Genomic DNA, 24,415 nt, shown 5'->3' with positions numbered 1-24,415 from the left:
ATCTGATATGAGGATAACTGATAATAATGTTAGCATTAATAATTACATGAACTTCCCTGTTTGGATGCGCAGCTGAAGGCACAACTGGAACACAGATGAGGCTTGTGTTCATTAAATTAATGCTTTAAAATTTCTCTAATATTCACATAATCCACTTGTTAGTGTCACTTTAAATGGATTAATTAACACTGTGCACCAATCAGCCACAACATGAAAGCTACTGACGACTAAACTAACTAAGGCTGTGTTCGAAACCGCATACTTCTCCTACTTCTCATACTAACTTTTGGAGTTAGTATGCGAGTTTGAGTAAGCGAGAAGTTCCCGGATGCATACTAGATTCTCTGAAATGTTGGGTATGCATCATGAGGTTACTACTCATACTCAAACTACCCAAGATGCAACATAACGTGACGTCGCCGATCGTCATTTCCTTTCAAAACGGCAGTTTCAAGCTAGCTACAACGAGGGTAGGTTCACTTCCTGTTTTCAAAACAAAAGCACCAATTGTATCGTAATGGCTTTCCCTATGATAAAAGGCAACGGGTATTTTATTTTGTGAAAATAACCGGAATTGCATTGCTCACTACGGCTAGCTTTAGTAGCGCCGAATTCGTGGGAACAAAATTGTATATAGCCGGTATTTTGTCAGGTTTTCAACACGTTGGGGATCTAAACGACTACTTTCTCGCCTGAAAATGTTTCAAATGTTGCTAAAGTTTACAGAGTTTAGAGCTTAAGCAAAATCAGCTTCAGGCCGGCTGATTTCGGCTCGGGCAGGAGCGAAATGCATTGTGGGTAAACGCTCTGCATACTGTCTGATCGATCAGTATGCAGTATGCAGAATGGAAGTATGTAGTATGTAGTATTTAGTATGAAGTATGACATTCCTGTAGGATGTTGCTTTGGCATGTCCCACCCTCCTGGGTGGAGTGACTCAGCCTCTGATTGGCTCACAGTGGTATTATTACCCTGTAATGCAGTCAGTGTTTGGATGGACCCTTCTTATGCTTGATAGGCTGAGATACTGGGTCGGTATCTTGCCTGCGGTGTGCCACAAGGCTCTGTTTTAGGGCCTTTATTATTTCTGATATATCTGCTCCTTCGTCAGCACAGTTTGAACCCCTTAAAGGACATTTCCTCTCACCGCTATGCAGATGACATTCAATCTTGTCTCCAAGATGTTTCTGAGCTACAGATCTACAGCTTTTTAATGAAGAGAAAACAGAAGATTTGTGTCTCAGGTGAAGGAAACTCTGTGTCCGCTTACTTCTTTTGTTTTTCATTGCAAACTTAAAGGTAGGGTAGGAGATCCTGGATTTTGAGTCCAGCGAAGCTGCATTTTGAAAATGCACAGGTAAAAAGTCCCAACCCTTTTCTTCACTTTCCCCCCGAAGGCACGCCTCAAGAGTACATGAACGCGCACGAAGGTGCAAAAGCGCTGTTCTGACAGCAAGCATCGATCGTTGCCGTATTTAGTATATGCTAACTATACGTTTAATAACGCTAGGTGCTAGCCAAGCTGGCTCTAGTTTAGCGTCCTGCCAAGCTTCTGGACGCGTAATTCGTTCACGGAGCAGGGTACGCGCACAGGTGGGGGAGGGAGGGGGAGGGAGGAGCAGATTGCAGTTTGATAGACGGCATCAGAATCCAATCATTGTGAACGGTCCGTTCACAATGATTGGATACTGTTTTTCCTAGATTGTTCGTTCTAGAGGCCACTAAAACTTTTCATATTTGTGTCAAAACTTTTACTTAATTGGTTGCAATGGGGGTGTGAAGAGTATTTCAAGCAATATGTAAAAAAATGTTCCAGAAAAAGATCCCCTACCCCACCTTTAAGTCCCGCTCTGCATTTGTTTAATCACATCTGGATTATTGTAATTCTTTGTTCGCTTATTTGAGTGAAAACTGTTCAGAACGCTACTGTGAGGCTTCTAACCAAAAGTCCTCCCACGTCACCCCATCAACTTCAGAGTCCACTTTAAGGTCCTGCTTTGGACTTTTAGAGCTCAGCACGGACACATCAGAGAACGTTTACATCCGTACGCCCCACATTCGGTTGCTGAGGGTCATGTGATCGGGGCCTGAAGGCTGAGGACCAAAGCAGGCAGAGCTTTTAGAGCAGTGGCCCCTAAAAAAACTTGCTTTTTGGTTCACTTTTATGTTTGAGCTTTTTATGTGATATTTATCTTGAAAGGTGCCACACGAATAATTTTTTTTACTTGCTTTCACTGGCTGGAACTTCAAAGTAAGCAATCAACTGTTGAGTCATTTCAAACGGGTTAGGGTTTCCATGGCAACAACTGACAACTAATCGGTAAAAAAAAAAAAAAAAGATGTCCAACCAAGTTATAAAGTGAGCTACAGGACAAAAAAAAACAGAATTGATAGAGGCTAGAATGACTAAATGAAAATGTTAAATTGAATTATTTTGTCTGATTTTAGCTCATTCTGCAGGGAGTTACTTAGTGGACCGAAGCGTTTTCCACATGTAAAAGAACTAGATAACCTTGTGCACATAAAGGGGCTTTGATGTCCACCTCGAGATCGACTTTAACGTTGAGTTTAGTGGCAGCAGCAAAGGTCGGAGCAGAAATATGCCATCAGAGCTTTCAGAAGGAGATGCTCTGTAAAGAAGATGATATGAAAACAGAAGCTAATTCTTTAAATCCACAAAGCACGGATGGTCAGTTTATGAAAAAATAAATCTGCTGGAACTTCCAGAGCTAACAGCTATTCAGCTCATCGGGTTTCTGTGGGAGATGCAGCCGGGTGTCATCACACAGCAGCAAAGTGAACTGTTCTGGCTTATGAGGCTGTGTGGGAGTATGAGGAGGAGGATGAGTTGGTTATTGAGAAAGCTGAATTGGAAAGGTGGGAGTCGAGGCTTTCCAAAGCTGGATTTGGGTCGACAGAGCATGGAAATCTTCTTGCAACAGCAGGGCGAAGCAACGGAGAGGGGGGGGGGGGGGGGGGGGCAAGGCTTTATTGATATTTTAAGGTGGTGAAGCTCAGATGAAAATAGTGACTGATTTTGGTTTTAACATGCGATAACAGTATTTTATTTTTAACAGATTTTATAACTACTGCTTTAAATATAGCACGCAGTGTTCCAGACGAGCGCTTCTTTCGTTACTTGTGATGATGTAATGCTGAGTCACAAATAACGGCGCTGCGGAAGCATCACGAACTTTCCATCAGCGCGTCTTTAAGAGCAGTGAAGAACATTTGGGTGTGATAAGAGCTAAACCTCCAAGTGTGTCGGGGAGAAAGATCCAGAAGGTGCACCTGCTGCAGGATAAATCCTCCAGGGTGTGTTCATGGCCCCGTATCATCCCCCTAATCTGTCTCTGGATCTGCTGCCGATTGATTCCACAAAGATAAAATCAATCATGACAGTACGAGCATGTCACATTATAAATAACATATGAAGTGTATTTGATTTTCTGGGCTTATTATTCTCAATATCCTAAAACACACTGATATTTAATCTTGGGCTGTGTTCGAAACCGCATACTTCTCCTACTACTCATACTAACTTTTTGAGTCAGTATGCGAGTTTGAGTAAGTGAGAAGTTCCCGGATGCATACTAGGTTCTCCGAAATGTTGTGTATGCATCATGAGGTTACTACTCATGCTCAAACTACCCAAGATGCAACGTAACGTGACGTCGCCGATCGTCATTTCCTGTCAAAACGTCAGTTTCAAGCTAGCTACAACGAGGGTAGGTTCACTTCCTGTTTTCAAAACAAAAGCACGCTCTTTCTAACCCAGTTTGGCTCTAAGGGACTCTTCATGCACGTGTCGGACCTTTCTGGAACAAACTCCAGTTTAAGGAGGAGTTAAGAACCCTTAAAAGTGAGGCCAAAATATCACCGATTTTCAAACACTCAAAACGAAAAGTATTAACTCCAGAGTTAATGGAATACTTTAAAGAAGTAGAGCAACAACAACTCACTCTCAAAGATAAAGAACGCTACGAGCATCGGGCACCAGCTTTGGTTTACATCAAGGTGTTGCCAATTTTCTGTGTCCTCTGAAAATATTTGACCTAAAAAGGCTCCCGTAGAAGAAGGTAAACCTACAGCTGCTGCTACAGCTTAAAATAAAGACTGGAAGGGAAGGATCGATGGGCGCCGTTTGACCTTCAGGCGAGAGATTGCTGCTTCCAATCCTGTCCTGCCCAGACTTTTCCCTTTTTTCCATTTCTGCTTTGACTTACTTTCTAACTGAAAGTGATCGAGGCTCCTGTCACATGAATCAACACAACCAGACACAAAATAACTGCCTTCCAAAACGCGTTAGACTCGTCTCACAGTTTTCTCGTCCTCTTTGTTTAATTCATGCCACAACAAACAAAGTTTTGGTTTAACGAGGGGTTCATTCCCACATTTTTTTGGCAGAAGAAGAGACCCGATGCTTGAAAACTTCAGTGACGGAAACAGAGTTTCTGATTTTAAATGCTGGCAGTGAATGTAAATCAATATAAATCACCTCATACTGCGTGGACTAAAATTCCTGGTATGCCGGGCTTCTCTGCCTTTCGACTCTGCTTTGAGTGCGGCCTTTTGTAACAGTACAAATGCCTTCAAACACGGAGAATGATCACTCGATTACACGCTGAAGCCTCGGCAATAATTTTTCTTTGCCCAGCTCGAAATCACTCTAAACTAATGACGAAACGGATCATCCACCAACGGATGCTGTCAGACACTGAACACCAGACTTCCTGTTAGCTATTAGCTGCTAGCAGAGCTGCCGTCTGCTCACTAATACAGCAGCTACCCCCCCCAAGAAGTGAAGCTACACTGGAAAAAAATGCCCCTCCAAAAATAAGTTTTAAAAAAAACAACAAATACAAGACGTTTTTGCTTGAAATAAGCAAAAAAATCTGCCAATGGAACGAGTGAAAATCGGCTTGTCAAGATTTCTTGAAATAAGATGTGATATTTAGGACTTTTGAGATCAAAGTGATCTTGAAATTATCTTAAAAACCTCTTCAAATGTCAAAATAAATCTTGTTTCACATGATATGTGACTCAAAACAATTTGATTTCAAGATTTTTTCATTTAACAAGATATTCCAGATGTATTGTCTTCAAACACGTCCCTATATCTGGCTGAAACAGTACTTGTTAGGCAGTTGTGTCTTATATTAAGTGTAATGAGATATTTTGAGACTAGAAATGAGACAAATATACTTGGTAAGACTGATTTTTTTCCAGTGTATGTGACGGTGTTCTTATATAAACACTGGCACAGTCCTGAGCTGAGTTTTCCTCACTATCCCCGTTGGTCCTTCTGAGCGTTCACACGTCCAACTCGCTGAGAAGCTCTCGCTTCTCCAGGTGTACGAGAACACCTCGCTCCTTTCATCGCGGCTGGCAAACCTCCGCCTGTATCACATAATTAAATAAGATTTACATCCTCACATGGAATAATTCTGTGTGGGCTGATGGCGAATGTGCGCTACGGCCAAGTTTCCCCCTTTTCTGCACCAGCCCACTCACACGCAGTAACTGGCATGACTGAATATACAACAAAAAAAAAAGTGGCGTGGGTGTGAAGATGTCCACGGTTGAGTGGCCAAATGCAGCCCACTCAAACAGCCAAATGTGGCAGAGCTTATCGATACACTTCAATGGACATTCGTGACACAGGTATAACTGGTTTTGCACGGGGCTGAAGTCAATTCTACATATTTAACACAACAATCGATGACAGAGTGGTTCCATTGCAGCAAATGTTATTTTCCAATAAATCTGGAGATTATTCACAACGTGTAGTTTCTTCACACTGGAAAAAATGCCCCTCCAAAAATAAGTAAAAAAACAACAAATAAAAGACGTTTTTGCTTGAAATAAGCTAAAAAAATCTGCCAATGGAACTAGTGAAAATCGGCTTGTCAAGATTTCTTGAAATAAGATGTGATATTTAGGACATTTGAGATAAAAGTGATCTTGAAATTAGCTTAAAAACCTCTTCAAATGTAAAAAAAAAAGCTTGTTTCATATGATATGTGACTCAAAACAATTTGTTTTCAAGACTTTATCATTTAACAAGATATTCCAGATGTATTGTCTTCAAACAAGTCCCTATATCTGGCTGAAATAGTACTTGTTAGGCAGTTGTGTCTTATATTAAGTGTAATGACATACTCAATGAGACAAATATACTTGGTAAGATTTTGATTTTTTCCAGTGCACGAGCCAATAAAACACATTCTTTTGTGTGGTTAATTACACAAGCTGTTCCGTGTTGTAATAACAGTGCAAGCTCTGTGATAATTACTGAGGAAAGGCCTCAGAATAACTTACATCACAGCTCCGGCTGACGGTGGAAATCTAAATACCAATATAACTTTGCAGATTGTGAGTAATTGCATATGCTGCTAAGAAAAGATGTCCCTCCTGATTTGATTGGACTCATTTCCTAACTACGAGGGACACCGCCAACGCTGAACAACTCTAACTTGCACCCAAAGAAATCCCTCCTCACACCTCAGACTCCAGTTAAACTCACCACTTGGCCTTTTCAAAGTTACACCAAACTTTTGGAAGAAAGTTTTTTTTTTTTTTTGTAGGATTACGGCTACAAGGCGTTGCAAAAAATCCAAGATCTGCATCACCATCAAAAGGCAGCTCAATTGTTTGCAAACCCCAAGGTAATTGTGTCCATTGAACACCATTAACACCGTTTGATGGAACATTTTCTTTAAATGGAGACATAAGAGCCAACAACTCGACTTAAATATAGAACAACCTCAGGCTTTTATGACAGCTTGAATTCTTTGAGGTTTTCCACTTCCATCCAACCATCCAATCGGTTACTGCTGCTCTTCAGCCCTCTTTCACCTTGTTTTCTTCTCTTTAGGCGTTACCGATGGCTCATGTTTGGCTTTGCTGGGTGAAAATCCCATTTCCTTGAGCTGATTTCTTACAATTCGCTCCTGTTTCTGTTAGTTTATCATTTCTTTTGTTGTACATTTTGCTTTGAGGTTCCTGTCCTGACACTTTGACCTGCATGTTTCCCTCTTTACAACCCTCCCATTTTGTTTGGGCTGGCTCCACAGTTTAATCACAGCTGACTGAGAACAACCAACATCTTTTGTCAGACTCTGAGCTGAATTACCTCCTTGAATGAGTTTTATAATCCTTTCTATTATTTCCACTGACAGCTCTCTTGTTGGTTCCATGTTTCCTGTCAATCAGCCAGGTGTAACAGCTCATTAAGCTCTGCAAGCACTCTCCGTTACTGCAGGCTCATTTGCATATTTAAACATGGAAATTACAAGGTGATTTCATCATTTTCCCTCTAACCGATGAGAAAACAATCCTTTTATTACTTCAACTTCCTTTCTTTGGAGATATGTTTCACATTGTCCTCGCCAAAACGTGCCCGTAGTGCTTGTTCATGTAGGCATATGTGGACACTAATTATGTCAAAGAATACACCAACTCCAGTGGTTGTGACTGCAAATGAAGGTTAAAAATGGCATCCACGACCATGTGGTCGCCAGTGTGTGAATTATACAGCGACAATTGGAGGGGTGGTAAACATTTTCTGCAGGGTGTAAAGGGAACCCAGGGCAGCGTGTGCTTCCGTTAACAGAAGTCTTACATTCCTTACAGTAGCTTGCTTGTTCAGCTAAATGTCTGCAGTCTGTAGATGATGATATACCAAATTTCACACTATTTTACAGTTCTGAAACACCTAAAACACCATTCAAAAGCCTATTAAAATGAAACAATATGATATATTAGTTTAATATAATATGATGTGCTACGCTAATACACAAATAACACGACAAACACGCAAACATCCGTATTATATTTCTCCTGTCGATTCATATTAATGTGGTTTCGAAAATGGTCAAACCTGTCAAACCTGGCAACGCAGCAGGCTTTAGGCATTGTTTACAACTTGACCACAGTGCACGCCAGCCGGTTACTAGAGTGATGTGCAGAAGGCACAAAGCTAACATCTGATAACATGTAAGCCAACATTTAATAACATGTAAGCTAACATCTGATAAAATGTAAGCTAACATCTGATAACATGTTATCTAACATCTGATAACATGTAAGCTAACATCTGATAACATGTAAGCTAACATCTGATAACATGTAAGCTAACAATAACATGTAAGCTAACATCTGATAACATGTAAGCTAACAATAACATATAAGCTAACATCTGATAACATGTAAGCTAACATCTGATAACATGTAAGCTAACAATAACATGTAAGCTAACATTTAAGCTAACATTCACACGGTGACATTTTGCATTTAGATGGAAAGCCACAGACGCACGTTAGCATTTGTCTGAAGTCTCCTGACACAATATAACTCTGAAACTCTGAAAGTGACAAACTTAAGTGTAATAAACTAGTAGACTAGTTATTTTTTTTCGCGCTCACGCCGACTTGGACGTACTTGGTATAATCCGCTTCAGGGGTGTTTGACATTTTACTAAAAGATCTTTCCTGGCATGAATATGGAACATACTGTGTATTGTTAGCCTGGAAAACCAGCGCCAACTGCTGGACGGCAAAATGTTTTGCCTGCGGTTGGGTCTGGCCTCGAACCACTTTTCATTTTGAAAATACTGCCCTGAATCTGGCAGATGGCAACTAAACCAATCACAACGCAGAGATGTGTTTTGAATCAACGCGGGCGGGGCAGAGGGTTCTGGTGCGGGGTTTTGAGGGAGTGACGACAGAGCAGTGCGACGTTGGGCAGTGGAAGCGAACATAGACAGTGAAAGCACAACAAGAAAGATGGCGGCGGCAATGGAACAGCGCTCGTTTGATTCAGCCTTGGCATCAGTTTTGGAAGAGTCCCCTCCCACCAAAGCTTTCTGTCGCGCTTACTACGTCACAGTCACTTGCGCTGAATGGGCAGAGCGTTGGCCTATAGGCACAGACACGGTTTGAAAGACAACGGGTTGTGCTCATCAACAATGTTCCGTTGTATCCATTGATCGGAGCCAGACTAAATTAGACATCCAATCCATTTAGGCTGGTTTATCAGGCTAGTGTATTGTGATATTTATGATTACAGATGAGTAACATAAGTGTTTCAATCACCCCCCAATCTGTTATTTGTACCTTTTTTAGGGGGGAGGAAGTCGTAATTGGGGGCTCAACCCCCCCCGTAATTCGCACTATGGTGGTCGCATTGTTAACAGTTATTTTTAAATCAAACATGATGATTCATTTATAAACCTACATAAGTAGTTTTGATTTCTGACCCTATCTAAGAGATGTTATTTTCAAAAGCCGGCCAGAATAGACTTCTTTGTGGCTTCTTAAACAAAAGAATTGACACTGTACCAACGAGACATTTTCCTAAACCAAAGAGCAATTGAACGGTGGCTCCATTTTGTTTTGTAGCAAAGCTGCAAACCTGCAGCTCCGTTTCAGATTCAGAATAATTTAAAGCTGTGCAGGAACCAGGCACAAAGGGATCTTCTTCACACATATGAAATATAACTCAGAAGATTGTTTTAACATGTTTTTTTCCCCACGAATCCACAAAATGTTCGTCAAAGTACTGGGAAAAGGCAACTTTTATGGATTTGATCCAAACGTTTCTTGCCAGCTGGAAGCATGCTGCCACAGAGATCCTCCAACTGTGAAATGCCTCCATTTATTTCTTAAATTCTGCTCCGAGTACGTATGATCTTATTGACCGTGTAGAAAAGCAGAAAAATATGAACCTAAAGGAATCAGCTCTGGTCCTGATATGAGAACAGAAGCCCGCTCTGAGTACTGAGCTGCTGCACTGATGTATGACAAGACATCCACCGCTGTTCGGCTGCTCACACCCTGCGTTCAAGGTATTATGGGATGCTGTAGTGACGGAGCGCAGGGCCGACGGAGGACAGTCGCAACAGCCCTCTCCTCATTAGACTCGAGGCTGACTCTGCTCATTAGGCCGGCGGGAGCACGATGGGGATCTATTCTCCTGAGGTGACCAAAGGTGCTTACACAGACCTTCCAAGTCCCAGTAATGATACCCCAGACCTGTCACTCTTGTCACTGGACTGACGTGACCTTTTTCCGGCTCATGTACCAAAGGAAATAAAATAAAAAAACTAGAAAGCTGCAAACAGCCTTGAGCGGGACCGAGATGTGCGTACGTTGGGGCATGTGCTAGTCGTGCAGCTCTGCCCACACGCACGATACCCTCTGTGTACGTACGAGCACATAACCCCAATGCGGAGGGGTTTTTGAAAATTTCTAGGGGGCGCCACTGAGCCATTTTGCTCCGCCCACACACGATACCTTTTACATACGGACGAGGTCGACAAGGCGGACGTGTGTGCCAAGTTTCATGACCTTGCGATGATGATAAGGCTTTCAAATCACAAACGCCATCACACGATTTTCACCGCCTGGCCACGCCCACACCGTTCAGAGTTTGGAAAAGTTTCTCCATGAATTTTTCCCCCCATGTCTTAAGAGTAACCTGGCCAAGTTTTAAGCTGTTACCATTAAATCTGTAGGAGGAGTTTGATCAAATGCGAGGTGTGGAAAAAACCCGACGTTTCCAACCACCAGCAGGTGGCGCTATAGGTGGATGTCACTATGATAATATGTACGCGTTCAGGCTGGGTCCAGCATTCACCGTATGAAGTTTGGGACAGATTGGATAATGTATGTGGGAGTTATAAGCGACTTAATTTTTTGTGGCGAGCGCTGGCGACTCATCCAATTTTGAGGCGTTGCCACGGCCACGTCCTTTAAGTTTTGAAAAAGTTGTCCAATTAATTTTCCCCCCATGTCTTAAGAGTAACCTGGCCAAGTTTGAAGTCTGTAGCATTAAATCTGTAGGACGAGTTCGATCTTATGCAAGGTGTGGAATCGGTCAAAAATGGCACAAAAACTCACTTTCCATCCAAAATGGCTGCCTTCCTGTGGACGTGGCACATTGGCGGCAGGAGACTTTTTTGTGCGTCTGGGCATAAATGAGTGTACCGAATTTTGTCGTCCCACGCGAAACTAACCCCAATGCGGGCACCATTTTTAAGCATCGTAGGGGGCGCTACAGAGTCAATGAGCGACTCCCAAAAATATAAAGTTTAGATTCTTTCATGTCGTTGACTGGCAGGTGGCGCCCGCAAAATTTCCTGAGTTTCCGAGCACCTTTTGCAAAGAATAATAATAAGAAACCGTACAGATACAATAGGGTCCGAGCCCTAATAAAATCCTAATATCACAAGATGAGGCAAGAAAGCACCTGCGTCCTCCCCAAAGGTGAAAATCTGCAGTTTTCCATCACGTTCTTCGATGTTTTCACTGACATCAAGAAAGAGGAATTCCTGTGAATTTATTGGCAATTTAAGTAACCGTTGATTCAGGTTTTTATTAATCCGAGCACAACAGCCAGACCTTGCCATTAAGACCTATGAAATAGAGGCATGCTGAGCAGCGAGCGGGCCGCTGAATAGATGTCTGGAAGCAATCTGTGAAAGATGGCTGATCAATGGCCGCCAAATGAAATGGGAGATGAAAAGATGTCTTTTAAGGCTCATGAAAAGGGAGCTTGTCGGAGGGCGTTTTTTGTTCAGCTTTCCATTTTTAACCTCATTCATTTGAACAGAGCGCACATGAAAGAGGGAAACGGTAATGGTGTAGCCAACTGTGGCTTTCTTCCTCTGATGTCAAGTGTCCCCCGGACTCTGACATGATTGGCTGTAATATCTTAAAGTAAGAGCTGTATGTTTAGTTTACACTCGCACATGTCTTCTTTATACATTAAGCTCAGCTCCATTAAGTATGCAACAGTTTTACACATGCTGACACAGCCTGCTGCACAGCACAACTAAAGAGCATCTAAATGAGGATGAAATATAAATGAGATTACATCATTCCTAAATTGCATTAACTTCAAATGCTTTGTAGAACAATGTGGTCACATTCGTCCCCCACAGGGGCCTTTTCCAAACAAAGTCTGATTGTAATGGGCCACATGAAGCGCCAATTTAACCCCGCACGAGCTCCCACATACAGATGAGAGCCAGCTAAAGCCGAGACGTACATTAATCCTGCCCAGATTGGGGACTGTATGAATTATGCTGAGAATCTTATCTGTTTTCCCCCCCGATCTCCTGCTGGGTGAATTGATTGCGTTTCTTTGGTCTTAATCCGCAGCATGCCACGCATCTCAGGAAGCCATCTTGTATAAATAGAATTTGGACTTGACAAAAGCCGCCTCCAGCTGAGCAATGAGAAAGCATCCTTTTACCACTGCCCGTCCCCTACTATGCCGAGTGACATTTGAAAATAGCCAGCAGAGGTTTTCTATGGAAGTGTTTCTGTGCCATCAGAGTTTGAATATGAATTTCTAAAATTGAATTTTTAAAGCAGCACAATCAGACTTTGAATTTGAAAAACCATGTATTCAAAAAAAAAAAAAAAAAAAAAAAAAAAAATCAGTGTAAAAAAATTAAACATCTAAAAAAGTTGAATTTTTTTCCATTTCATTTTTTTAAGTTGAATTTTTTTCCAATCCAGCAATTTGATTTTTTGAATTTTTAGAAGTTGAATTTTTAGAAGTTGAATTTATTTCCATTTAATTATTTTTACACTGAATTTTTTGAAGTTGATTCTTTTTACACTGATTTTTGTTTTTAGAAATTCATTTTTTTTTTTAACACTTGGTTTTTCAAATTCAAAGTCTGATTTTGATGCTGCAAAAATTCAATATTAGAAATTCGTATTCAAACTCTGACAGCACAGAAACACTTCCACAGTTTTCATGGAATTGCTGGATTGATTTTTCTGTTACCGGCTACAGCTGCAGCCTCTCGTGTGTCATCCGTGTGTACGATGCTCATCTGGATGGATTGGATTTTGGGAAACTGCCTTCTGTCGCGGCGCTCCTCCAGAAACATCTCTGTTTTTAATGAGATTAATTAAATTGCTTATGAGTGATGGTGCTCCACCAATTACCTGGGCCATAATATCGTCTTCCTCCACCCAGGGCGTCGTGCTCTGACGAGCGCTGCCAGCCTCCTGCAAGTGTGAGGCTGCAGCAGGAAGTGATTAATCATCTCATCGCCATCCCAAGAGATAATATGACAATAAAGACAAAAGCCTCTCGTCGACTGTGGCTGCTTAAAGCCAAGAGTTGCTTCCTAAACGCAGACTCTGGAGTGCCATTAGTGCTGCGGGTGCAGCCTTTTAGAGCAGAAGAGTTCTTGTTGTTGTAGCACGGCACTGCAGAGGTCTCAGTGGAGGTTCACTTGTTTCCTGTAATGAGGTTCTGAGGTTCACATTCCACCAAACGACAGAACATAAAGAGGCGCTCTGACGAGACGGAGCCGGCGCCGCCTTTCGCTCCTGAGGGAGAGCAGCAGGGCCCGGCCTCCCTCGTGTCTGCTTCCTTTTCCTTCGCTGAAGGGCAGGGAGGGTCACGGACACACAGGGATCACAGCGGAGAGCGTGGCAGCCGGGATTCAAACCGCAGCAGGGTTCAGCCACGGATTGGAGCGCCGGCGACTGCACGCGGCGAGCTGTGCGGGCTTTTATTGGCCCTTCTCCATCACACCTGTCACACTAGATTGGGTTTGTGGAAGCGTTTCCTTTCGCTGAAAAGGCCAAAGTAGATTATGGGGGCAGGCAAGGTTGAAATGGAATAGCAGTGGAACGGGGGCCAAATATATAACGCCTTGCTGTCTGCATGCAAATAGTGATTAAATTATGAATGATCTGTGTGCTTTACTGTAAAGTCCTGCCTGGTTACAAGAGGAGTTTTCAAACATTTTCATGTCACAGAACCAGTAAAAAAGACGCATTTTTGTCACCTCAGCCTCTCTTTATTATTATTATTTTTTTTTTTTTATTTATTCATTTAGTCATTTATTATTATTATTTTATTTATTTTGTCATTTATTCATTTATTATTATTTTAAATGTATTTATTTATTTAGTCATTATTTATTATTATTAGTTAGTATTAGTATTTTATTAGAATTAATATTATTATTGTTGTTGTTAATATACAATCATTGTAAATATTAATAATTTTTTTAGCTACTTGACTTATTTGAATTTCTCCCATTGGGGGATGAATAAAGTATTTTTCCATCCTATTTCTATTCTCAGGAGCGGACGTGAAACTAAAACCGAAAACTGCAATAATCGTCCTTAAACCTCATGTAACATCGGTAATTGAAGAAGTTCCTATGGAACCAGAGTTATGGCAATATTAATCTATTTCTCAATTTGCTGTGGACCCCCCCAAGAGCTCTGTTAAGGCCCCTGGTGGTCCTCTGACCCACTTAACTCTGGTGTTGGCACAGGAAATGTGATGCTTTATGAAGGTTTTCTCCTTTCAAATGATTTTATTTTGAGATTAAACCAAAATCAACTAAATACACACATGTATATATCTATATATACACTGTATGTTTAAATGTGACCTCAGCAGCTGGACACCTTAGTTTTAAGGAAAAATTAGGCAACAAAAACAGGAGTTAATGTACATGTGGTGCTTAAATTCTTAAATTGAAACTAATTCTGCAGTTTTTAAATGTGAAAATTACTCATCACCAGTTCAACTATACCTTTATACACACAGCCAATGAACCATCAGACCTCTGAGCCAGGTTAGGGAGGCTTGGACCTCAGAGTCTGGAGAAAAATGGCTCATTCGTATGAGCCTTGGATCTTTGCTCGTGGGGTCTGGATCTCAGGAGCTCAGTTATCCACGAGTCGCTGCTCCTCTGAGTAAAAAAAGAGCCGGCTGAGGTGGTTCAGGCTTCTGTTCGGGATGGTTTTAGGTGCAGAGTAAGCCTCGGGCAGACCCAGAACCCACTGATCCGGCTTGGAAAGGCCGCTGAGGAAAGCTCACACTGGAAAAAAATCAAAGTCTTACCAAGTATTTTTGTCTCATTTCTAGTCCAAATATCTCATTACACTTAATATAAGACACAACTGCCTAACAAGTACCATTTCAGCCAGATATAGGGACGTGTTTGAAGACAATACATCTGGAATATCTTGTTAAATGAAAAAGTCTTGAAAACAAATTGTTTTGAGTCGGATTTCATATGAAACAAGCTTTTTTTTTTATACATTTGAAGAGGTTTTTAAGCTAATTTCAAGATCACTTTTATCTCAAAAGTCCTAAATATCACATCTTATTTCAAGAAATCTTGACAAGCCGATTTTCACTAGTTCCATTGGCAGATTCTTTTTGTATTTGTTGTTTTTTTACTTATTTTTGGAGGGGCATTTTTTCCAGTGCAGACAAATGCTGAACATATTTTACATTTCTCTGCACCTTTATGAGGAAGCTGCAGCTGCTATAATTAATTTTTTCAGAAATAGTGGAACCGAGGCTTCACATGCACACAAAAGGTGATAAAATGATCCCTATAGAGTTGATCTGGATCCATTTGTGGGATTCAAACATCACTCTGTGTTAAAGTGTTGATCCACTTCTCATTCATTAATATTTTCCTTCCAAGCAGGCAGACTTAAAGTGGACTTCAGCAAGAGATTTCATAGTTTTTCACTCAATTTCAATCCTCTTTGGGTTTGTTGAGCAAAATATGAACCATTCAGGCAGGAAAAAGGCTCCTAACTCAAGGGATGAACCAGTGTTGAGTCCACACAGAACAGACAACTTAGCAAAGAGGCCATTTTAAACTGGATCTTTAGGCACTTTGTTCCCAGCAGCCTGTCACAAAGACACATCATTTGTTCCCATTTCTTTAGTTGCATCTGTGAAAAACAGCAAAGATAACACAGTCTGACAGACAGAAAACAGGATTTCTGCAGCAACAAGGTGATTCCCAAAGAGCTGTTAGCTGAAAACTTGGCATATCTCAGCAGGGTGTGCAGTGTGTCCTTAAAACATTTGAGGAAACTGGACAAGTGGAGGACAAAAGAAGAAGTGTCAGGCCTAAAGAACTATCTACAGCAGATGAACAGGATCTGAAAGTGATGTCCTTAAGAAAGAGGAAAAAATCCAGCAAAGCCCTGACACAGGAGCTGAGAGATGCATCTGGACCTTCAGCTGATCCATCTGCTGTTGGCCCAAGCCTCATCAGAAATGGGCTCCATGGAAGGGTGGCTGTCAGGAAGCCGTTCTTAAGGAAGGGAAACAGGGAGAAAAGGCTGAGCTGTGCCAAAGGACACAAGAAGTGGGCTGAAAATCAGTGGCAGCAGGTCTGATGGAGGGATGAATCCTCCCCAGAGCCCGGAGCTCAACATTACTGAAGCAGGGTGGGGTCATGTTGGCAGAGAACGCAACAAAAGGCAGCCCACATCCAAAGAAGAGCTTTGGGATGTCCTTCAAGAAGCCTGGAGAACTATTCCTGAAGACTCCTTAAAGAAAGGACAGAAAGCTGGTCTGAGAGGGTTCAGGCTGTGTTGGAGGAGAAAGGAGCTCAGAGCAGATATTCACTTTAAAACTCTGTTTTTTACCTTAAATACTGTATTTAGATGCATGTTTGCACCAGTTTCCTGCTTTCTTGGCAACATATATAGAAATGAGGCGCTGTACTCTGTGATACAGTAACAATAAACTGATAAACCCCATTTTTAGATGGTATTTAACTGACTGTGATGTTGAGTTTAAAGTGTATTTATCTGAAACTATAGAAACTATCGACATGTACACGAGAACGAGTCACAAGCAAGAGGGTAACGATGGAATCTGAAGATGGCACTTTGGCAGTTTAGCTGCATTTTATGGACGTTTTATATGTGATTAGTACACATGTAGTAATAGATGTTAATATATGAGTACGGTCAAGAAAGGACAGAAAGCTGGTCTGAGAGGGTTCAGGCTGTGTTGGAGAATAAAGGAGCTCAGAGCAGATATTCACTTTAAAACTCAGTTTTTTACCTTAAATACTGTATTTAGATTTATTTATCCTATATTTACGTGTATGTTTGCACGTTTCAATAAATCACTGCATCTATTTCCTGTTTTCCGGGTAATATATAGAGAAACGAGGACTGGCTGTGTTGCATTTCTGTAATTTTTCTAAGTTTTGTCACCTTGGGTACATTCTCTTACATCTTCTTCAGATGGAGCTATTTTTCCTTGAATTCTCTTATGGCTTTCTCTTTGATTTTCTAATTACATGTGGTTATTTCCGCCAGATGTTTGCGGCACTAATTTTAGCCGCGTGACACTCACTGGATGCGTTGTTGCTATGTAACCTGTAGAACCGTCTCTGCAGCAGAGGTTCTCTCACTGGAAAAAATCAAAGTCTTACCAAGTATATTTGTCTCATTTCTAGCCAAAGTATCTCATTACACTTAATATAAGACACAACCGCCTAACAAGCTCTATTTCAGCCAGATATAGGGACTTGTTTGTAGATAATACATCTGGAATATCTTGTTAAGTGAAAAAGTCTTGAAATCAAATTGTTTTGAGTCACATATCATGTGAAACAAGCTTTTTTGACATTTGAAGAGGTTTTTAAGCTAATTTCAAGATCACTTTGATCTCAAAAGTCCTAAATATCACATCTTATTTCAAGAAATCTTGACAAGCCGATTTTCACTAGTTCCATTGGCAGATTTTTTTGCTTATTTCAAGGAAAAGCGTCTTTTACACTGGAAAAAATGCCCCTCCAAAAATAAGTAAAAAAACAACAAATAAAAGACGCTTTCGCTTGAAATAAGCAAAAAAATCTGCCAATGGAACTAGTGAAAATCGGCTTGTAAAGATTTCTTGAAATAAGATGTGATATTTAGGACTTTTGAGCTAAAAGTGCTCTTGAAATTAGCTTAAAAACCTCTTCAAATGAAAAAAAAAAAGCTTGGTTCATATGATATGTGACTCAAAACAATTTGTTTTCAAGACTTTATCATTTAACAAGATATTCCAGATGTATTGTCTTAAAACAAGTCCCTATATCTGGCTGAAATAGTACTTGTTAGGCAGTTGTGTCTTATATTAAGTGTAATGAGATAATCAATGGGACAAATATAGTTGGTAAGATTTAGATTTTTTCCAGTGTATTTGTTGTTTATTTTACTTATTTTTGGAGGGGCATTTTTTCCAGTGCAGACAAAGGGGTTAGAAAAACTTGTGTGATGGGCTTTGCTCTTAAAAAAAAGCGGTGTTTTAGAGTGCAAACATGCAAACCTCTGCGGCCGTCCGTCGGTGTTTGAGTCCATCTTTATTACGGTTTTCCTATGCAAACATTTACCCATCAGACCTTCTGGGAGGAACACGGGACGTCTGCATCATTATGGCTCCATCATTCCTCCAATATTCCCTTTTCCTCGGCCAAACACACTCCGTCTGAGTAACACACACTTTCTGTTCGCCCTTCCTCTCTCGGCGCCGCACACACACCTGCAGACGCACCTTTTGGGTGTAATAAAACAGCAGATCAGAGTCATTGGCTGCTGACAGGGACTGACACTGAAATCTGCTGCTGCCTGGGAGATGTTCATTACTCACAAAGCTTGTCTGTTTGGACAGGAGAGGAACAACGGTCTTATTAAGTGGAGACCTGGAGCAGCCGTAGGGGAAATACACGCACTCCTACGCGTGCACTGCGCCCACGCGGGCTCCCGGAGAGTTCGACGCCGCGGCGCCTGCCGAGCGCGCCGATAGGCTGCGAGAAGTTTGGGGCTGTCAGAAAAATTCTAAACTTTCCAGCAACGGCGGAAACTGCTGAGTCGGGAGTTTGACACAACTGACAGACGGACAAATTGTGACATCTGCCCGAGTCGAACCATCGAGGGGAAGTAAATCTGCACTGGAAAAAATCGAAGTCTTACCAAGTATATTTGTCTCATTTCTAGTCCAAATATCTCATTACACTAAATATAAGACACAACTGCCTAACAAGCACTATTTCAGCCAGATATAGGGACTTGTTGGAAGACAATACATCTGGAATATCTTGTTGAATGAAAAACTCTTGAAAACAAATTGTTTTGAGTTACATATCATATGAAAAACTTGTTTTTGACATTTGAAGAGGTTTTTAAGCTAATTTCAAGATCACTTTTATCTCAAAAGTCCCAAATATCACATCTTATTTCAAGAAATCTTGATAAGCCGATTTTCACTAGTTCCATTGGCAGAGTACTACACTGGAAAAAATGCCCCTCCAAATATAAGTAAAAAAAACAACAAATACAAGACGTTTTTGCTTGAAATAAGCAAAAAAAAAAAAAATCTGGCTTGTCTGATCTTGTTTATCGAAGATATTTGGTGATAAGTAAGGCCTCTTCTTTTAGTTTAGCTTCTTCTTTCTGCGGTTTTGGGTTAAAACCTACATGATTTAAATCACTGTAAATCATCTTAACCAGCAGACAACAGTCATACTGATATAATGATGCTTCTCATCTATGTCGCACTGTGAGGTGCTTTTGCTTATTTCAATCAAAAACGTCTTTTATTTGTTGTTTTTCTTACTTATTTTTGGAGGGGCATTTTTTCCAGTGAGATAAGTGATTTAAAAGACACACTGGAAAAAATGCCCCTCCAAAAATAAGTAAGAAAAACAACAAATAAAAGACGTTTTTGCTTGAAATAAGCAAAAAAATCTGCCAATGGAACTAGTGAAAATCAGCTAGTCAAGATTTCTTCAAATAAGATGTGATATTTGGGACTTTTGAGACCTTAAAATTAGCTTAAAAACCTCTTCAAATGTAATAAAAAAGCTTCATATGAAATCCGACTCAAAACAATTTGTTTTCAAGACTTTTTCATTTAACAAGATATTCCAGATGTATTGTATTAAAACAAGTCCCTATATCTGGCTGAAATAGTACTTGTTAGGCAGTTGTGTCTTATATTAAGTGTAATGAGATATTTGGACTAGAAATGAGACAAATATACTTGGTAAGACTTATTTTTTTCCCAGTGTGTGGAGTGGAGGAATGTGACGGCCTCACAGGATATTGATTGGAGTTTTCTGATGTCTGGCTCATTGTGTAACTCTCACAAAAAAAAAACAAGATTCAATATTCCCCGACATGGCTGAACCTGAAGTCTTGTTTCCATAGTAACTGCTCTCAGTCTGTCTAAACATAGCCCGTACACTTTACCTCCGCTCAGATCATGGAGCACAGCTGAGGAGGATGTAGATGCGTGGACACGGACGATGATGTTCCTGACTTAAGGCGATGAAATTATATCAGAGCTATTTACAGTCCAAACTGCAGGTTAAAGCACTAGAAGAGCAGAGGAAGACAAACAAAAAGAGATGCAAGTAGGCTTTTATTTCACCACGGAGCGATCATCCATCCATTAAAAACAAAAAAAGCCCCCCCAATTCATCTCACCTGCTCCTTTTTTTTTTTTTACCAAGTTTGCAAAATCTTAAAATAGCAGCGTGTCTCTAAACAAGCTGCTCCACTTCAGCCTCGAGGAAAAAAAACAGAAAAAAGAAAAAGAAAAGAGGGTCGTCGTAAATCAAACTCGTGACGGTTCGGGGACGAGAAGGGAGTTTGGCTGAATTTGCATTTGATGAAGTCGTCTCTTCAGCTGCATCTTCCAGCGTAATGAGCACCAGCAGGACGCTCAAAGTCTCACCTCGTCTCCTGATTATCTTTATCCGATCAACAGTCTGATTCAGGGAATCTCAAACCTGCATCTACCAAACTGTCACTTCCTGAAGAACCTGCTGATGTCCGACGCCACCTCGGAGGCCGTTGCCCTCTTCCTCATCTGGCTCCGCTCTTTGGCCTGCCGAGCCGTCCGCTGTGAGAGAAAATTAAACATGATGCAAGAGGTTAAATCTGAAAAGCGACATCAATATATCGAGCATCTCTAGATTAAAATGTTGGAGCCGTGGCACAAACAGAGAGAGCGTCTCCTTATCGGAAAGGCCCAGCTCTCCACCTCAGCTTATGGTCGTCTACGAAAGGGATTCTTATTGCGCGGCTCGCACTTGTATAGTAGCTTATAACAATATGATAACAATAACAATACATTTTTTCAAATAACATACAGTGAGAATACTGCACAGTATTAAATATTTTTATTAAGTTTGCTTTTTGTAGTATAAAGTATTTTTATTAAGTATTAATTAAGGCTTAATGGTGTTTCCTAAAGGGGGCTCTGTTAAACCTGGCAACGCAGCCCGCTTAAACCACCATCACACTTGACCACAGTGCACGCTAGCTCCTTTAGCCAGCGCGAGATGCAGGCACCATGGATCAGTTTTTAATTAGAAAAGGGCAAAAACCAGCACAAAAACCAGCAAAAAACCATGCTCATCTTGAATGTCTCACTATGATTACAACAACAAACTACAAATGCAACATGAAGAAAGTCGAGGACATGCATGCCAACTTCCGCTCATCCCAGTATTAAGGCAAATATGGTCTTATTTGAAAATGTATTGGCTGTGTTGTCTCTTTTTTTGTGGGATGTTTTATATGTAGAAATGCAAAAGGGGACTTTAGTATGTTGTGGTAAAAGTGGCTCTTCCCTTGATTTTGCTGCCAATGTGGCTCTTGTGAATAAAATAGTGAGGATCGCTGATCTACATATTCCAAACTGACACCCACTCGAACGGAAATGCTCTCTGGCGTGAAAGCAAAGCACATTTTCGGCTACACAAAGCGAGCCGACTTGGGTTTTAAAACCTCAGTTCTCTTTGTAAGATGTTTATTTCCTGGAATTGTGAAATATTGAGTGAAGAAGAAGCTGAAGAAGAGAAAATGTCCCTGAGACGGATGTACGGCCCCCTCCAACAAATACATCAACATGTCCAACAGCCACTTCATGTGATGCTATTACAGGGAATTTATGGCTTGGAGGTGGATGACATCACTTTTGATCAATGTGTTTGACCATGTATTACATTACCGCCACCGTACATGATCTTCAACATGAGTGATGAGACTTTCTGTTCACACGGGGATAAAAGAGAGGTCTGTCCACCGCGCACCTTAAATGTCAGACAAATTGCTTTTGCCCCTTAAGCCCTTTGGCTTTGAAAGCTCCTGTTGTTGGTTGTTACAGGTGCAGTGAAGCGGAGCGTGCACGTACGGCTTTGTGGCAGACTGTGCACAGCGTCTGCAGGTTGTCCAGGGAGCACTGTCCTCCTCCGCTGTAGACCGGCCGGATGTGGTCCACCTGCCAGAAGTCGCCTTCGACCGGAGCTCGGATCATCTTGTTCAGCTGCGAACAAAACCAACAGAATTCAATTCAATTCAATTCAGTTCAATTCAATTCATTCTTATTTATAAAGTGTCAAATATCGTTCAGCTGAGAACAAAACCACCAGACAATAAATTCAATTCAGTTTTATTTATAAAGCGCCAAATACAACAAATGTCATCTCAAGGCACTTATATAATAAAGTCCAATTCAAGCCAATTGGAATTCAATTCATTGTAATCATAATTATTAATAAAATAATCCAATTCATTCATATAGAGCCAATTCAAAAACAATTTCCTAGCTAAGGAAACAAACAGATTGCACCGAAACTCCCTTTTAACAGGAAGAAACCTCCATCAGAACCAGAACCAGGAAGGGTGGCCATCCGCCTCCACCAGCTGGGGTTTGAGAGGACAGAAAAGAGGAAAAAACACTGTAACACCATTCAAAGGATAAATTCTCCTAAATTCTCTGATGCTGCCTTAAATTGCCAAAAACAAGCTATGATTGCACTGCTTCCCCAAACCATCCATCTTCGCTAAAGGTAATTTTGTGAGCTGATTTGATGTCTTAACTAAAGCTCAGTTGTTTTTTTTTTCTCAGAGTACAGCAGTGGCCCAAATGTACAGCACGCACACACGAATCATTCCTATTAAACAAACCTCTGCACTGCAGGGGCACTTCTGCAGCATGCTTCACAATAAAAGAAGATAAAGACATCACAGCAAAGCACATAATTGGCTCAATCCAGGAAATAATGAAAGCAAACTGCAGGAAAACAGCCTCCTATTAAGGCTTAAAATGTTGAGATTAATGTAAAGCCTGTATGATCGTGGGGATAACACCGGGTGATGAAAACAATACCAGAGCCGAATCAATGCCGGTGAACTTTAACCCCAGTTATCAGTCCGATTCCATGCTGCAGGTACAGTCGAATAAATCGTTTCAATGACCTACATAATGAGCAGCTGAAGGGAAACTTAATCAGGAGCGGACTTCTGATGAGGAACATGGAAATGAGGTTAGAAATACCACAGGGAGTGGCACGCTACAGTAAGATACATACTCCTAAATCACTCAACTTTCTGCCACTTTCTGTGGGAGTTAGCGAGAGTCGACGCCAAAGAAAAACTTATTCGACCGACCTTGGACATGTGCTGCTTGCTAAAGACGTTCCAACACACTGCTGGTTCAAACACAGACAGCCACACACCATCACATACTGCTCAAAGTTGGAATATCTAAGCCTGAAGTGTGTGTTCAGGAGGAAGCAGGAGCCATAAATGGAGGATGCAACCTCCCATGACATGATACTATCACAGCTACAATCATTCAAAATAAACATTTTATACTACATATCAGAGATGGGACCAAGTCACACATGTGCAAGTCTCAAGTAATTTTTTCTTGGGCAACTCAAGTCAAAGTCAAGTCACCTTATTATTGCAATTTTACCTGCAGAATCTGATCTTAATAAAGTGAAAAAACAAGATATAAGTAACTGTCAGTAAACATCATTGGCCAATGTGTCCAACCTGTCCACCCCGTATCATATCAAGCTAACGTTAGCTAACTACCGACTAGGCTAACAGGATAATATTAGCTAATTTGACATGGGCTGTGTTCGAAACCGCCTACTACTCCCACTACTCCTACTAACTTTAACTTTTTTTAAGTTCCCGGATGCATAATAGATTCTCTGAAATGTTGGGTATGCATCATGAGGTTACTACTCATACTCAAACTACCCAAGATGCAACGTAACGTGACGTCGCCGATCGTCATTTCCTGTCAAAACGGCAGTTTCAAGCTAGCTACAACGAGGGTAGGTTCACTTCCTGTTTCCAAAACAAAAGCACCAATTGTATCGTAATGGCTTTCCCTATGATAAAAGGTAACGGGTATTTTATTTTGTGAAAATAACCAGAAGTGCGCTGCTCACTGCGGCTAGCTTTAGTAGCGCCGAATTCGTGGGAACAAAATTGTAAATAGCCGGTATTTTGTCATATTTTCAACACGTTGGGGATCTAAACGACTACTTTCTCGCCTGAAAATGTTTCAAATGTTGCTAAAGTTTACAGAGTTTAGAGCTTAAGCGAAATCAGCTTCAGGCCGGCTGATTTCGGCTCGGGCAGGAGCGAAATGCATTGTGTGTAAACGCTCTGCATACTGTCTGATCGATGAGTATGCAGTATGGAAGTATGTAGTAAGTAGTATGTAGTATGCAGTATGTAGTATGTAGTAAGTAGTAAGTAGTATGTAGTATGTAGTAAGTAGTAAGTAGTATGTAGTATGCAGT

At 41.0% G+C, this 24,415-nt stretch overlaps 1 protein-coding gene across 1 annotated transcript in view; it reads right to left on the bottom strand.

The window, feature by feature from the left end:
- Window positions 1–20,226: 20,226 nt before the first annotated feature.
- The window catches only part of zranb3 (zinc finger, RAN-binding domain containing 3), a 148,656-nt gene continuing 144,467 nt past the window's right edge, over window positions 20,227–24,415 (bottom strand). The window contains exons 21-22 of the mRNA XM_075477837.1: window positions 22,003–22,134; window positions 20,227–20,706 (exon numbers count right to left, since the gene is read on the bottom strand). Coding sequence (XP_075333952.1) covers window positions 20,611–20,706; window positions 22,003–22,134 — 228 coding nt within the window. The 3' untranslated portion in view covers window positions 20,227–20,610. The remainder of the gene's footprint in view (window positions 20,707–22,002; window positions 22,135–24,415) is intronic.

Source organism: Odontesthes bonariensis, chromosome 11 (genome assembly GCF_027942865.1).
Source record: "Odontesthes bonariensis isolate fOdoBon6 chromosome 11, fOdoBon6.hap1, whole genome shotgun sequence".
NCBI classification, from domain to species: Eukaryota; Metazoa; Chordata; class Actinopteri; order Atheriniformes; family Atherinopsidae; genus Odontesthes; species Odontesthes bonariensis.
The sequence above is the reverse complement of the archived record's forward strand: the minus strand, read 5'-3'. Positions and strand labels throughout refer to the sequence as shown.